Source organism: Mytilus galloprovincialis, chromosome 5, assembly GCF_965363235.1.
Source record: "Mytilus galloprovincialis chromosome 5, xbMytGall1.hap1.1, whole genome shotgun sequence".
Classification (NCBI taxonomy): Eukaryota; Metazoa; Mollusca; class Bivalvia; order Mytilida; family Mytilidae; genus Mytilus; species Mytilus galloprovincialis.
Genome location: NC_134842.1, coordinates 60,739,162 through 60,754,206, shown reverse-complemented (window position 1 = coordinate 60,754,206; position 15,045 = coordinate 60,739,162). Strand labels below are relative to the sequence as shown.

The 15,045-nt window shown below is 32.4% G+C and overlaps 1 protein-coding gene and 1 long non-coding RNA gene across 3 annotated transcripts in view; one reads left to right on the top strand and one right to left on the bottom strand.

Moving 5' to 3' along the window:
* Window positions 1-10,770, bottom strand: part of LOC143076179 (lactase/phlorizin hydrolase-like) — a 59,586-nt gene extending 48,816 nt beyond the window's left edge. For both annotated transcript variants that reach the window (XM_076251872.1, XM_076251873.1), the window contains exons 1-11: window positions 10,594-10,770; window positions 8,188-8,318; window positions 7,235-7,489; window positions 6,339-6,522; window positions 5,949-6,128; window positions 5,098-5,218; window positions 4,530-4,708; window positions 3,995-4,330; window positions 3,445-3,572; window positions 1,680-1,937; window positions 838-994 (exon numbers count right to left, since the gene is read on the bottom strand). In XM_076251872.1, the coding sequence (XP_076107987.1) occupies window positions 838-994; window positions 1,680-1,937; window positions 3,445-3,572; window positions 3,995-4,330; window positions 4,530-4,708; window positions 5,098-5,218; window positions 5,949-6,128; window positions 6,339-6,522; window positions 7,235-7,489; window positions 8,188-8,318; window positions 10,594-10,732 (2,068 nt within the window). In that variant the 5' untranslated portion in view covers window positions 10,733-10,770. The remainder of the gene's footprint in view (window positions 1-837; window positions 995-1,679; window positions 1,938-3,444; window positions 3,573-3,994; window positions 4,331-4,529; window positions 4,709-5,097; window positions 5,219-5,948; window positions 6,129-6,338; window positions 6,523-7,234; window positions 7,490-8,187; window positions 8,319-10,593) is intronic.
* Window positions 234-14,070, top strand: LOC143076186 (uncharacterized). Its single transcript, XR_012978554.1, has 3 exons — window positions 234-448; window positions 11,957-12,239; window positions 13,233-14,070. It is a non-coding gene; the product is annotated as an uncharacterized LOC143076186 (long non-coding RNA).
* The last annotated feature ends 975 nt before the right edge of the window (window positions 14,071-15,045 follow it).

Sequence of the window (15,045 nt, the reverse complement as noted above, 5' to 3'; positions counted from 1 at the left end):
ACAAACTGAAAGTAAACAGTTGTTTTGAAGACGCAGTTGTCATTTAGTTATCTTAAACATGCTGAAAATGTCAGTATGGCATACATTTCAGGCGAAAGACGGTCACATTCATTTCAAAGGTATTTTGAAAGCAGACATGGAACTATTTTAGGTTTGGGGAACGAGTAGATTATCACAAAGTTCATTTCTTGACGACCTCATAATTTCACGATTGTACACATCGGTTTTAAATTAGTTTCAGCATAACACATGCAATGGCAGTACCTTTCCAATTACTATTTATGTGTTGCATCTAAATTTAAGTTGTAACACTTTATAGTGACTGAAAAGGGTAAAACAAATTCATCAGATGAGAAAATGCTGAAGACACCTAGAAACAGCACCAGATCATTATGTATTGCATCTAATAAAAAGAAACAAAATGAGTTTTGGATAGTTCCACTTCAAGGTAAAAATATTTATTTCTTTTGTAATGAAATTAAAAAAATATCGTAACACTGTAGTTAATTAATAAAGATACTATTACGTGTATTTCTGTATTAGCCTAGTTATTGGTCCTCGGCCAGCTGTATTGACCTTCGGCTTCGCCTCAGGCCAATAAAGCAAGCCTCGGACCAATAACAAGGCCAATACAGAAATACTTACGTAATAATATCATAATATTACTTTTTTGTATTTGTGATTAGGATGCCTCTAAGTAGAAATGTAAGTGTAATGTCAAATAAAAGTATAATGGACAGAACACGAATGTTCAAAAGCATGTTGGATGTTGATTTACTCATTATAGGGAATGTCAATCAAAAAAGAAGAACAACACATATCAAAAATTATTCGTACCTTTTTGTTTTGCTTTATATGTTTTGTTGTATAGATGGTATACCGCAGCATGAGCAAGCATAAGATTTTTACCAGCTATATAGCTCACAGGTTTACCAGGTGCAGAATTATTTGTTGCCACTTTCAATGGATCATTTATTGTTATCCATTTAGTAACCTAAATGCAAACAAGGTTATTAAATTACACAGTTTTATAACAAAATGTTTGACATTTAATATAAACCTAAAACATAGCGTATCATTATATATAAGTAGACTAGAAGTCCATACATATAATGAAGACTTTCAATACACTTTTATATGTAAATGTGCGTGTGCCCTCACTGAAAAGAAATAACAAAACCAAGAAGTAGTTAACATATAGTTTCCTCTTTTACTTGTCTTTACTATTTATTTCGTAATTGCTACAGATCACCACGGCTTGTAACATTTTTTGAAGTATTTTACTTGGAGCACTTGGATCGCTTTAATGTTATATTTATTAGTATTAATGTTTACCAGATGTTAAGTATATAAAACGATGGATGTGTAGTTTATTGACAATGATAACAACTAATCATCAGAGTTATCCCTTAGAAGTTGGCTTTAGATGAATTTGGCTATTTATTTTAGGTATTTTTGACATATAGCTCTTCAACGGTTTCGGTACTTATACATCTTCGGATTTCTAATGTTTGGCTTTGAGAGTTCCTGATGGAGGTAAATCCAGACAAGCGCTTCAGACGCAAGAAATTATTAAACGTGTTGTTTTCAATTTTTTAGACCTCAGTGTACTCCTCAACCTTTCAAATTATTTGATAAAATTCAAAAATTATAAATAATATGATTTTGGTTATACTTACCCTGTCTCCAAAGTATTTCATGCAGATATCAGCATAGTTCTTAAAATGATTTCCAGTTTCTTCATTCATCCAGCCACCCAATCTCTCGAGTTGGTAAGGCAAGTCAAAATGATATAACGTAACGATAGGTTCGATATTGGCCTTTCGTAGAGTGTTAATAACATTATTGTAATAATCGATTCCTGCTTGATTAAGACTCGTGTTTGTTCCATCAGGTAGTATTCTTGTCCAAGAAATAGAGAAATGATAAGCCGGTACCTTCAATGAAATGATGACAAGAATTGTCCTGTTAATTCAAATTATAAATTTAAGATAAGTGCTTGAAGTTTAAAGATGCGACAGTAGTATAATACTATTTTCAATCAATCATAAATCATTTAGTGGTTTAATGAATTAGAAAAGTTCGTTTTAGCAAAGTGAATGTTCATTCATATAAGGAAGATCGGTGTTGAAATTCTAAATACCAATATTTTATAAATGACGTCTATTTCAATAACTCATCCATACTATATCAAAATCATGGATTTTTAATGATAGGTAAAAAATTCACAATGGAAGAGATTTATTCACCACTAAATAGTTTCAGTACAATATTTATAAAATAGTCGTAAAACAAAGAAAGATGGGCGTTGTTTTCTTTTTCAGAAGACTGACTGAAAAAAACAAACTTCTGTCCGGATGGCAAAATATATTTATGATCGACAAAACTTCAAAAATCTTCGGACAGTTTTGAAAAAAGTAGCAAACGAAATGTCCCAAAAGTTTTTGAAAGCCAGATATATAAGATTGTGAACTTTAAGGATGTAAATTTCTAGAATACAACTTTTTTTCTCAACCTGATTTTTTGGATTTATATGACTGTAATAAAATAATTAGTGAAGAAAAAAATATTGGTTTTGGCTACAGTCCTTTGAAAGTACCCAATTTTGATTTCCTAATTTTCATAATTTTTTACCCATTATTTATTTGCAACTATTGTGTAAAAATTACAGTTCCACAATTCTTTTTTTTTTTCATACTTTCAACAAAGATGAAGTGGACCAATCTGAATGAATTTAACTATAGGTAGGAGTAAATATAAGAAAGTCTTATCATATTTGGATGGTTTTTTTTGTGTTAGTTTACCATGCTGTTAATTTTGTCAATTTGTGATTTTTCTCTGTTTAAAGAACAAAATGCATATTATTCCAACCTCTTTGCTAAAAATGATTGAAAAAATACATATGTCATAAATTTGAAAAGAAAAATAGTGTTATTGGATGTACTCATTTCTGGTAAAATCATTTTTTTGTACCCCTCACCCATTTTCTCAAAATTTTGGCCAAAAAGACTGTCTTGATTGGTAATAAAATTTGAAAAATTTATTACTCAAAAACTACATGTTTTGGAAATAATTCCAGAACGAGATTCCAACGAGACTGAAACATCAGAAGAAAACAATATCAAAACTCTGACATTTTTCCACAGATACCGCTTTTTCGGTGTACAAATTGTATTATGCAGTATCCATTTGTGTATGTTCTATTTGTATTTTTGGAATACCGCCGTCGGGTAAACAACTTTATAAAGCTTTGAAAGTATAAACACAATATAAACAGAAACAGCAGCATAAGTGGGTGCTGATGAAGTTTTTTGAAATGTTAAGTAAAAGTCTGAAAAAGTAATTTGAGTTGCAAAATCTTTATAAGAACGTAATAAAATTGGAAAAAAAATCAGATTGGTATGTTATCACATTTCAAAGTTATTCAATTTAACCGTAACTTACACCGAGATCTTTCAGTAACTGGATATCTTTATCATAGTTATTGTAACTGTCGCACGAAACATCTCCAGATTTGTTCCCCTGTAGACCATTTGTATGTAGCATGTGATCCAAAACACTTTCACCTTTACCTTTGTAATAAAATATTAGTGCAATAACATTAGCGATAGCAATTTCAATAATACACCCGATGCGCATTTTTCAACTGTACATCATAAAAGATCAACTTTGAAAAATATTTTCACATGCAATAAATAGTTTTTAAGTCTTTAAATTCAGTTGGAATGCTAAAACAAGCTAATTTGATTTCGGAAAATTGTATTTAAGAAATTTTCAAGAGGTTCATTTAACATGTTGTTACATAATAATTTTATTTTTAATGTGTCAAATTTCAGATTCCTATACATCAGAATTTAGTCAAGGTATTAATTAATCAATTTCATGCAACAACAAATCTTTGAATTCTTTTATCACAACAACTTTTAAGTACGTGACGGTACAAGTTTCCCCGTTATAGGCAGTTAAAAATACAATATGACTATACCAGACTTACCATCTTTATTCCATCCACCTTCTACTTGGTACGCAGACGTACCAGTAATCAACATAAAATCATCGGGAAACCGCTCATACAAAATGCCATTTGTCTGTTCAGGGGGTGCTGTTGATAATCCACCAATTCCGGGATAACCTGGGACAAACCCATTATCAATAATGAGTTGTTTGTAGAAATATGACGATAATTTAGGAATCCTCGGTAAGTTGTGATCTGTGAAATTTACCATACAGAACCCATAACTAAACTCATAACCATCTGTCCATTCAAAGCTATCAACAAGGGATCGCCCATAAAAACGTTTCAGATTCGTTACCTTGTCTGTTTGAATAGCTGTTGAAAAAGTGAAAGATCTTTTAGTACATGTACACGGAATGCTATGGATGAACTATTTTTTTTATAATTTTAGAAATTAGCTCAGACATGTTTCTATTTAAAAAAAAATACAATAAAAAACACCAAACTCGAGGGAAAATACGAATTGGAAATTCCCTTATCCAAAAGGTCAAACACATCAAACGAATGGAATTACCTTTGAGCACTTGATTTATGTGCGTTTGATACCACATGACATTTTCCGAGTCCTCAAGCGAGTTACGTCCTGTTGTCGGTCGACCTAGATACCCAGCAATATACATCTCTTTACCAGGGTAATGACGATTCGCCCAATTTAAGATTTTTCTTATTCCTGAAGCTGTTTCAGGATCAGATCTATATATACGAAGTACAAACAAAAGAGTTTAACATGTATTAAAGCCAATATATAACTTTGATGAAAAACAAATCCAGAACTAAATAGATGTTGCAAAGTTGAAATTTTGTTGAAGAGTCGAGTGGTCGTACAATATCACTTAATAACTGTTTAGATATTCGAAGGAAGCTGAATGACAGAGATATATTACAAAAATATTCAAACACAGAAAATACGACAAAAACACAGCTTTACTAGAATATTTTTACAGCAAGTTTAACGATTATAGAGATTGCATTTAGAATTAAGAATGGTGTCCGTAGTCAAATTCCTTGAACCATGACAGTGTGCTTATCCCCCTTTTTTATTTATTAAGTTCAATGAATAAACAAGCTACAATGATGTTCACCTATAGTCATAGATTTGTAAACCTTTGTCGTTATCGAACGAGGAGAACGGATGTTCTATTCTTGCAACCGGTTTGGCATACATTGTTCCGACATATAAGAGATCCAAAAAATCAAGAGTGCCTGCCAAAAGAATAAGATTATTACATGAAAAATATTCCTCAAAAAACATATATAAAGCAAAAGTGTAATTTTATTTGGCAAAGGAAATAGACAGAAAATATTGTTTCTGCATTCATATAGACATATCTGTCCAGAAGCTATTCTAAGCAAGTAACATTTCGTTTGAAGGTATATTTTCTGGCAGGAGTCCGTGATTTGTGTTATCTAATCTGCTGTCAAACATTGTTGGTAATATTTGTTAAAAAATTTAAATCCATTACACAAACTGTAAATTTTATAAACCCTAAGTTACTAGTAACACAGTTAAACCACACCCTTTTACATTATATATTTCAATTGGTTTACACGAATAAGCAGCTCAAACAATATATATTATAAGTATTTTACGAAAAGTGATAGCGGAACGCAGTATTTTTTATCTTGCAATAATACAGCTTTACTATCACAAACTCAAAAGACTGCAAAGACTGCAAACAGAAATATACTTGAATTTTAAAACGTCTTGTACGGTAGATGATATGCTGAACAAATTTAGGCTTGCGTTTTGGTTTTTTTTTATCTTTTACTCACACCGAATATATTTTTCTAACTTAATAAAAACGCTTACATTGCTTCTCGTTGACAAAAACTTAATAGGTAAAACATCTGCCCGAAAGAACATTGATTTGTGATTTCACAGGTGGTGTAATATGCTATCTATTTAAAGAAAATAAATTTGCACTTGTATTACCTTGCACAGCGTAGGGACTTGTTAAATTGAACTTTGTTGTGAATGACTGCATCTCTTCAGGCCATTTTCCGTAAAACAAAGGATGTGCCCACATGCCGATATCAAAGTGCAGCCCTCTATCTCTAGATGTATTATCTCCGGTCTCATACCAGTTTGATTGTAAGGTTATTCCAACACTACCTGGAGTAGTTCTACTGAGTTATAATCATTGTCAACCGTATCATGTTTGCAATATAGAAAAAATTTTAAAAAATAAAGCAATATTATGAAGTTTAAAGATATGAATGCACAGCTGCAGCAAGACAATTTAAAGAATGATTTGCCATGTAACATTTCTATTATAAATCAATTCATTCCTTTTTTGGTAAGAAAATGATAAAAACTGTATACCTTTTTGTGTTTTTTCATAGACGGTTTTATAAAGTCGGAATACAGCAGCATGAGACTGTAAAACATTGACAGCTGCTTTATATACAGATTCTGCCGGTCCACCAATACCAGGAGCCATGTCTGTCCGTCCGTATCCTCCATAAACAAACGTGTAGGGGTCATGGAATGTTATCCATTGTGTAACCTATATAAATGATTTATAAATAGAAGGGTTAACGTTTTACGTTCTTCGGTTTTTCATTCAAAATCATAGTTTCATATGAGTACTTGATGGTTTAAGAAAACGTTGGTGTATTTCCATACATGCTATCATGTAAAAGCAAGTTTATTTTTTTGTTTTTGAAAAAAATAGGGTTATGGCAAGTACTTGAAATTAAGTGTCTTAAGCAAAATAGTTTTGCGGAAGTAAATTTTGTAAAGTGTATGCAAAAAACATTTTGCAGTGTTTTTTCTCTCAAATTAACTGTCAATGGATTGCGTAGCATTAAACATGTTAAATACTAGCGAAGTTAAGATTTGTTTCTTTCCTTGAAATTGTTGAAACATATTTTAATTAAACATATATATATGGTTTATTGAATATCTATAGGTTCAAAGAAAGCAGATGTTGACCCATTAAGTAATACAAATTCAGGAGAAATAGGCCATGCCTCTTTTCGTATTCAAGATACAATCTATGAAAAGTATTGATATACAATGTATTTAAGTTAGATTTAAAGTTTAGATGAAATTACTTTCACAAAAGACACATCAATTTAAGACATATGGTACACGTAAGTAGTTATATATAAGTTAAATTATGTAATTTACTATATATACTTGTGTCATATTGCTCTAATGGAACTTAAATGAAAGATATTACTTTTCTTTTTTTAAAAATTTTAAATGATAATAACCTTAGTTCCAAATGTCTCAAAACATTGATCACAATAGTTTTTGAATGTCTGTATGATATCCGGATTAAGCCATCCTCCGATGTCCTGAAGAGCCTGAGGTAGGTCCCAGTGATATAGCTCTACCATAAGATGGACACCAGCATCCCTGTAGGCATTAATAACATCATTATAATGTTCTACAGCTTTAGCGTTTAAATTGCCCGTGCCTGTTGGTTGTAGTCTACTCCATGACAGTTGTAGTTTGAAGTGTTTAGCCTAAAAGACAATTGCAATACTCACAAGCAAAATAATGTCGTATTACCATTACAGTAAGAAAATTCACAAACAACCATCAGTTTTTATGTTACATCTTTTTGTCAGGTTTCAAATCTCGCTTTGGTCAACCATTCACAATATCACTTACAACTCGATAAAGGGATTCCACTTTCGTATCTTTTTACAAAATGTAACTTTCCCTAATGTGTCAAAGAAAACATGTAAGACACTATACTGTTAACTGAAAACGGAATGTTTTCTATCTTTGTTTATATCCTGAATGTTTAGTTAAAACATATGTATTTATAGTGGATTGAAAAACAAGTTTTGTAACTTATATTAATCCCTCTCCACTCCTTATTGTTTATTCTTTGCTGTTCCCCGCAATGTAGGTATTGGTTTTCCCGTTTCAATGGTTTAACACTAGTAATTTTGGGGCCCTTTCGGTGTGAGCCAAGGCTCCGTGATGAAGGCCGTACATTGACGTATAATGGTTTACTTTTATAAATTGTTATTTGGATGGAGAGTTGTCTCATTGGCACTCACACCACATCTTCCTATATGTGTAACAACGCGTAAATATTGTCCAAAGATTGCACAAAATGTGGGTAGTCGCATATCTTATCGTTTAGAGAGATATTCGAAAGGTCCATATTCTCTTATTTAGCATTAGAATATGAAATTGATATTTATCTTACCCCAAGTTGTTGTAAACATTTCACGTCATCCGGGTATTTGTGATAACTGTCAGCTGCTGAATCTCCCGTGGCATTGCCGGGAATCTTTCCTGGTGTATGTGTAAATCTATCCCAAATACTCAATCCCTTGCCTAAAACAGTGAAGTATCCTGACTGTGAAAATTCACTTAATTAAATGATAACATGTTTACTCCCTGATTTGAATAGAGATATTATTTGTTTACTGTCTGGATTGTTTAGAGACAAGAGTCAAGAGTTTTAAAAAATAAACCATTTAATTTTTCCGACATGCTTGTAAAAATAAAAAATAAACCTCATTTCTTAATCTCTATCTTTAGAAATAAAATTAGTTTATTACTAATAACGTTATACTGCGACCAAAAGACACGTTTCTTTTAACGGCGTCAATGATGAATAGTCCTCATAATAGACTTTACATAGATAAATTAAGTCGTACAAGAAAAGCAAAATGAGTATGTTAAATTTGATGTATGCCTTTTTGTGCTTCTTCGTTACATTTGTTGTTTTTATAGTGATATTAAGATGATAACACAATATTGACTACTGTACCCCTATTTTTGACATTTTTACTCTTTGAGTATGTTTGTTTTGTTCATGCATCGTTGACAATGTAATGGAATTTGATGCGACTGTCATACAAGTGAGAGGTTTAGCTAGCTATAACACCAGGTTCAATCCACAATTTTCTACATTAGAAAATGCCTGTACCAAGTCAGGAATATGACAGTTGTTATCCATTCGTTTGATGTGTTTGGACTTTTGATTTTGCCTTTTGATTTTGGACTTTCCTTTTTGAATTTTCCTCGGAGTTCAGTATTTTTGTGTTTTTACTTTTGATTAGTCTGAATGATTAGGTGTTTTCTTTTTGTCCTTTTTTGATTTGCAGATCATTATACTCTACAAAACATATACAGTTTCCTGTTGTGGAATTATAAATGCTATCTAACTCTATAGTAACACACTTGACTGAAGTAAAGATGAAAAAATTTAATACCATTCAAAGATTGTAATCGTTTACAGAATGCGAAAAAACTTAAAAAAATTATATTGTCAAAAACTGCTGTACTTGTTTTTAACTGAGAAAACCGCGTCTGGCGTATTAAATTATAATCCTGGTAACTTTTTTTTAGGTTATATATACCATGTCAGTAAAAAAACGACAATAAATGTATATTTATTTTGCACAGGAAAACACCACCTTGTACATATTCTTATGTTTTAATTTTTTTTTATTGTATTTAATCGACGATTTATTTGTAAGGTTTAGAATAATAATTAAAGTATTCTCCCAGGTTTCAGACCAGACTTTTTTCTCGTGTATCACTGTGCTTCAGTTCGTTATCAATGACATAACCAATATTTACAGAGATATTACAATTCAAAGATAACGACGAACAAATTCCGGTATATCATAGTAAAGAAAATATCATAATAATACGCACTTACATTCATGACAATAAATAACTAAGTAAATACGACTATACAAAGATCCATCCTTATTTACAACCTTTTGAGATTTTGTCTACACGTTGTATTATTCCTAGACAAACACTTTTTAAATCTCTGTACGACAATGCACTAGTACGAGAAGCTGTTCAGGGAACTGGTTTATTTGTTCAATCTTAACATCGGCTCAATTTTTTTTTTTATTTCGAAGTCCAAATCTTTGGAAAATAGAAATAAGACAATTAATTACTAGACGTTTATACGTAAAATACTACATATAATTATGTTTTGCTTGGTTGAAAAAAAAATCGACTTCGAATGAAATATTGCAAGATTCTTTTTTTTGAAGACAACAAATTGTGTATGACACAAGATTATATTTATCAAGACATAATATAGTTTAAAAAAACCTGCATGCTTGCAAAAAAAAATTTTTTTTTTGAGTTATAGTGGTATTATTGCTGCCTAGTGAACCTATACCAAAACCCCTTTCTGAATTATATGGGTATGCTTAATTTTCATTCTTATTTAATAGGCCTTCCTGAAAAACATCCGTCAGTTAAAAGTCTGACAATATAAAAAAAAATTATAAAAGGATTAAAAATGACGAATGATAGTTTCGAAGCATCATCTTGAAAAAGTCACACATTCATCAAAGGATGACGAGAAATTCGAACCTCTCAAATAAATGTTTTCGAGAGAACTTGCAGACATTTTGTATGGTAATGTAGACATATACGATTCTGAAAAGTCTCAAATAAGACAGGACACATACTGACAGATTACTGAGAGGTAAACCACCTTTCACATTGTCATAGTGATTGGAAGCCGATGACAAAAACAAAATTTCAATTAGTTATTCGGAAGATTTTAAATGCGATTTTTTACCATTGCTCATTTCAATGATTATTATATTGTAATACAAGAAATAATAAATACCGTCTTGGTTCCATGCACCCTCTGTTTGATAGGCAGAACTGCAAGCCCCCCATCCGAAACCTTCTGGAAACTTTCCTAATAAAAATTCTTCTGAATTGCAAAAATATAAAAGCGATGAAAAAATCAATAATTTTAGCATCCTTTTGAGTATTAATGATGTACCACTTTACCCGTTGAAAAACTTTTATCTACTGATTTTCTTATCGGGATGTTTGTAAAGTATGCATAACCTATTTACAACATATGACTGTGTGTGTATGTTTTATCAGTTTCTTGAGAACAACACTTTATAATATTTGGTTCTTTGGAAGCATTTGATGATTTATTTTCATCAGGAATTTTCATTAAAAAATTGAGGATGGTTTCTTTTCTTGAAAAAAACTAACTGAAACATCATGTCCTCTATTTTTTCACTCACTCGACAGTAACAACACGACCTTTGATATTTAAAGAAAAAAAATCGTTTTATTTTACCTAAAATCTATATTACAAGTAATACTATTTATTTCAAAGGTTTGTTATATCGCTTTCAAAACAAGAATATTGACACGACGAATATTGTTTCCTTCATTTAGTTTTTGTAACAATCGTTCACATTCAATAGTGCAAAATACATAAATTTAAAGTTAGATAAATATTTTAAGTCGTAGTGATCCTTTTTACACCATCTGGCGTCCGTTGTCGGTTAACCATTAGCCGTTCCGCAGAAACTACTGGAGCCAGTAGAGCAAATTGGAACAAATGTATCCTAAGTATTTGATTGGGTATTAAGTAAAACAAAATGTGTCCGATAGCCCTTTTTGTCAACCGTTATCATGGTTATGGCCACCAAAGCAAAAAAATAACATATCAAAAAATGCAAACATTGTCTATTCTATTGTAAATATAACAGTTTACAAGATCACAGACAATAAGAAGAAAAAGAGAAGAACACAAAATATTATAGTCAGTGTATTTACCTGACGAAATTTGGATATGGATATTTAGTCGCACCTAAACATGAGCTCGTGATAATATTAAAAAACAGCACGGATACAAATTACAAAACCGTGTCACAATGTTCAGGCTTTAACATGTTTAATAAAAATCTTTATTTGGGTAAGTTGATGCAAGCACACGATATGTATAGTGTTTTATTTCTATAAGGGGCAAAAAATGTTAAAGACTATTTTATGTTTTACTTGTGTAAACACGTTATTTAAGAGCTAGAAAAGTCAATAAGTTCTTCGTGTATTTTCTAAGCAGGTTTCAATAAAATTCAAACAAATATACTTTACTCAAATTACTGTGGGTAAGCATCGTTATCTGGCACTATCCTATAGATTAACAACTGTTTGTTATATTGACAATTACTTTTTTGAAGGTCGAGCCGTGGTGAAGTGTTTAACACATAGGACTATCACATAAAGGTTCCTGGTTCGATCCCCGTTCCATTGAGAAAATTTCAGGGACTGAATTTTCGGCTCTCCCTTGACACCATTTGCGAGTATGGTCTTGAGAAAAGATGATAGTCCGTCGGAAGGGGACGATAAATGGCTGACCCGTGTTAAGAGAAATCAATATCTCTTGCAAGTAAAAGACACCCTTGTAGATTTAAAAAAAAGAGCAGGCTTATGCTACAAGGCAGCACTCGTACCTGCAAAGTGGTAAGTTGTATTAAATAATTTGTTTCCCAATCCACTGTAAATAAAAATGTTTAGATAAAAATAAAAACGTACAAGATGCTGGTTTGGAGAGGCAATTTTCTTTGAGAGTGCAGATAGTGTTAAAGCATCAAACTTTGATATATTCATTATGGTAATAATAACCGTAATATGTAGATATAGGAAGATGTGATGTGAGTGCCAATGAGACAACTCTCCATCCAAATAACAATTTTAAAAAAGGCAAACCATTATTGGTCAATGTACGTCCTTCAACACGGAGCCTTGGCTCACACCGAATAACAAGCTATAACGGACCCCAAAATTACTAGTGTAATACATATATTATATAAAAAAAAATCTGTCAATTATTAAGTTGATCAACACACGTTTCATTAACTACCTATAATAATTCTGCTGTCAATAATACACTGTTTTAAGTTGGTGTCTGCACAATCTAACATACAACAGCATTGATCGTGCTACTTGTAAAATAATTTATTGTTTTAAAATAGTGTATATAACTATGTCAGAATTCAAATGAAGCAGATAAATTTCCTTAAAATAGTTACATTATCTAAAGACAATTACACATGCTGAGACATCTCCTAACACATAGTTTACACACACAAAATACACCCACACGCAAAAACCGAACACCATAACAACCAATTTATTCCAGAGACTCAAACTTATGTCACCAGAGATTCAACTTGAACTTATGTCAAATGCTTTAGTGAGAAATTACGATTGGAATCTACATAAAGCATTTTTAACTTATTTGAAAAAGACTTTGTATATCGATTTATTGATAATACAGGTTAATAAAAATTATGATTCCGTATTTATTCTCCTCGATGTCCCCTTTTATCTTTTGCATTTTGAACTTTGACCGTGTCTACCATTTGAACGGGAAGCTTGCTCAATCCAACCAACCTACCCCGACATCCTCCTATTTGGATTATTTTTCTGTTGTTGTTTTTAAATGTTTTTCAGGTATATGCTTAGCGGCGATAAGGAAGACCGGAAACGGATCCAGCCAAAAATAATTGTTTTTCGGACTTGTGCCGGCGTCAAACATTGGCATTTAGACAGACGTGCACCAGACGTACAGCGAAAATTGACTATGCCCGTAAACATTAGATGGACGCAAGTGTTTCATATGTTTAAAGTACGTAGAAATGCAGAGGTATACGCTTGATGAACGCTGCAACTCCAGGAAATGTTTATGCAGCATAAAAAATGTATCTAGCTCTAGCTTTTGTCAAGCGTTCAAGCACGTACTTTATACGTTACAATCACGTTTCAAAACGCTACAAATATATTTGAGACACGTTGAGGGCACGTTGTATACCCCGCAAAATCTTTCGACTTTTACCAGGACTTTTACTTGGACTTATGCGGGGCGTTTTTGTAACATACGGCAAGCATTGTTTCAGCGCTCCGTGAACGTTTAATACGCACTCGTGGCGTATCAAAAACTTGCTCTGACATTTATAGCGGCATATGTCTGTAAATTTTCATGTAGAAAATGTTGGATTGAGCCTGTTTTATAGCTAGCTAAACCTCTTACTTGTATGACAGTCGCATCATTTTATTGACAACGATGCGTGAACAAAACAAACAGACATAATAGGTTAAAATGTAAAAAATGCAGCAGTGAACATTGTGTTTCAATCTTAATCACTAAAAAACATACAAGTATGTAACAAAGAAGCACAAAATGGCATATAGACCAAGCATATTAGTAAAAACTAGATATCATTGAGATGGGAGCCATCTCTGTGGGCCCCGCTGTGAATAATGTGCATTAAAAAATTGTATCTTTACCATAGGACATGGAGTTGTCAACTGAAACCAAAGTTTTTGACCTTGACCTTTGACCTAGGAAGTTTTACATAAATTATGACACACCCTCTGGTGTTGGTTAATAAACATGTTAAGTATTAAGTATAAAATCATAACGGTTATCTAGATATGGAGCGGACACGATCTTCACCACAGGACACGGGGTTGTCAACTGAAACCAAAGTTTTTTTTACTTTGACCTAGGAAGTTGTGCATACATCATGACACGCCCTCTGGTGGTGGTTAATAAACATGTAAAGTATAAAGTATGAAATCATAATGGTTCTCAAGATATAGAGCGGACACGATCTTCACCACAGGACACGGGGTTGTCAACTGAAACCAATATTTTTTTTACCTTGACCTTTGACCTAGGAAGTTGTACATACATCATGACACGCCCTCTGGTGGTGGTTAATAAACATGTAAAGTATAAAGTATGAAATCATAATGGTTCTCAAGATATAGAGCGGACGCGATCTTCACCACAGGACACGGGGTTGTCAACTGAAACCAAAGTTTTTTTTTACCTTGACCTTTGACCTAGGAAGTTGTACATACATCATGACACGCCCTCTGGTGGTGGTTAATAAACATGTAAAGTATAAAGTATGAAATCATAATGGTTCTCAAGATATAGAGCGGACACGATCTTCACCACAGGACACGGGGTTGTCAACTGAAACCAAAGTTTTTTTGACCTTGACCTTTGACCTAGGAAGTTGTACATACATCATGACACGCCCTCTGGTGGTGGTTAATAAACATGTAAAGTATAAAGTATGAAATCATAATGGTTCTCTAGATATGGAGCGGACACAGGACACGGGGTTGTCAACTGAAACCAAAGTTTTTTTGACCTTGACCTTTGACCTAGGAAGTTGTACATACATCATGACACGCCCTCTGGTGGTGGTTAATAAACATGTAAAGTATAAAGTATGAAATCATAATGGTTCTC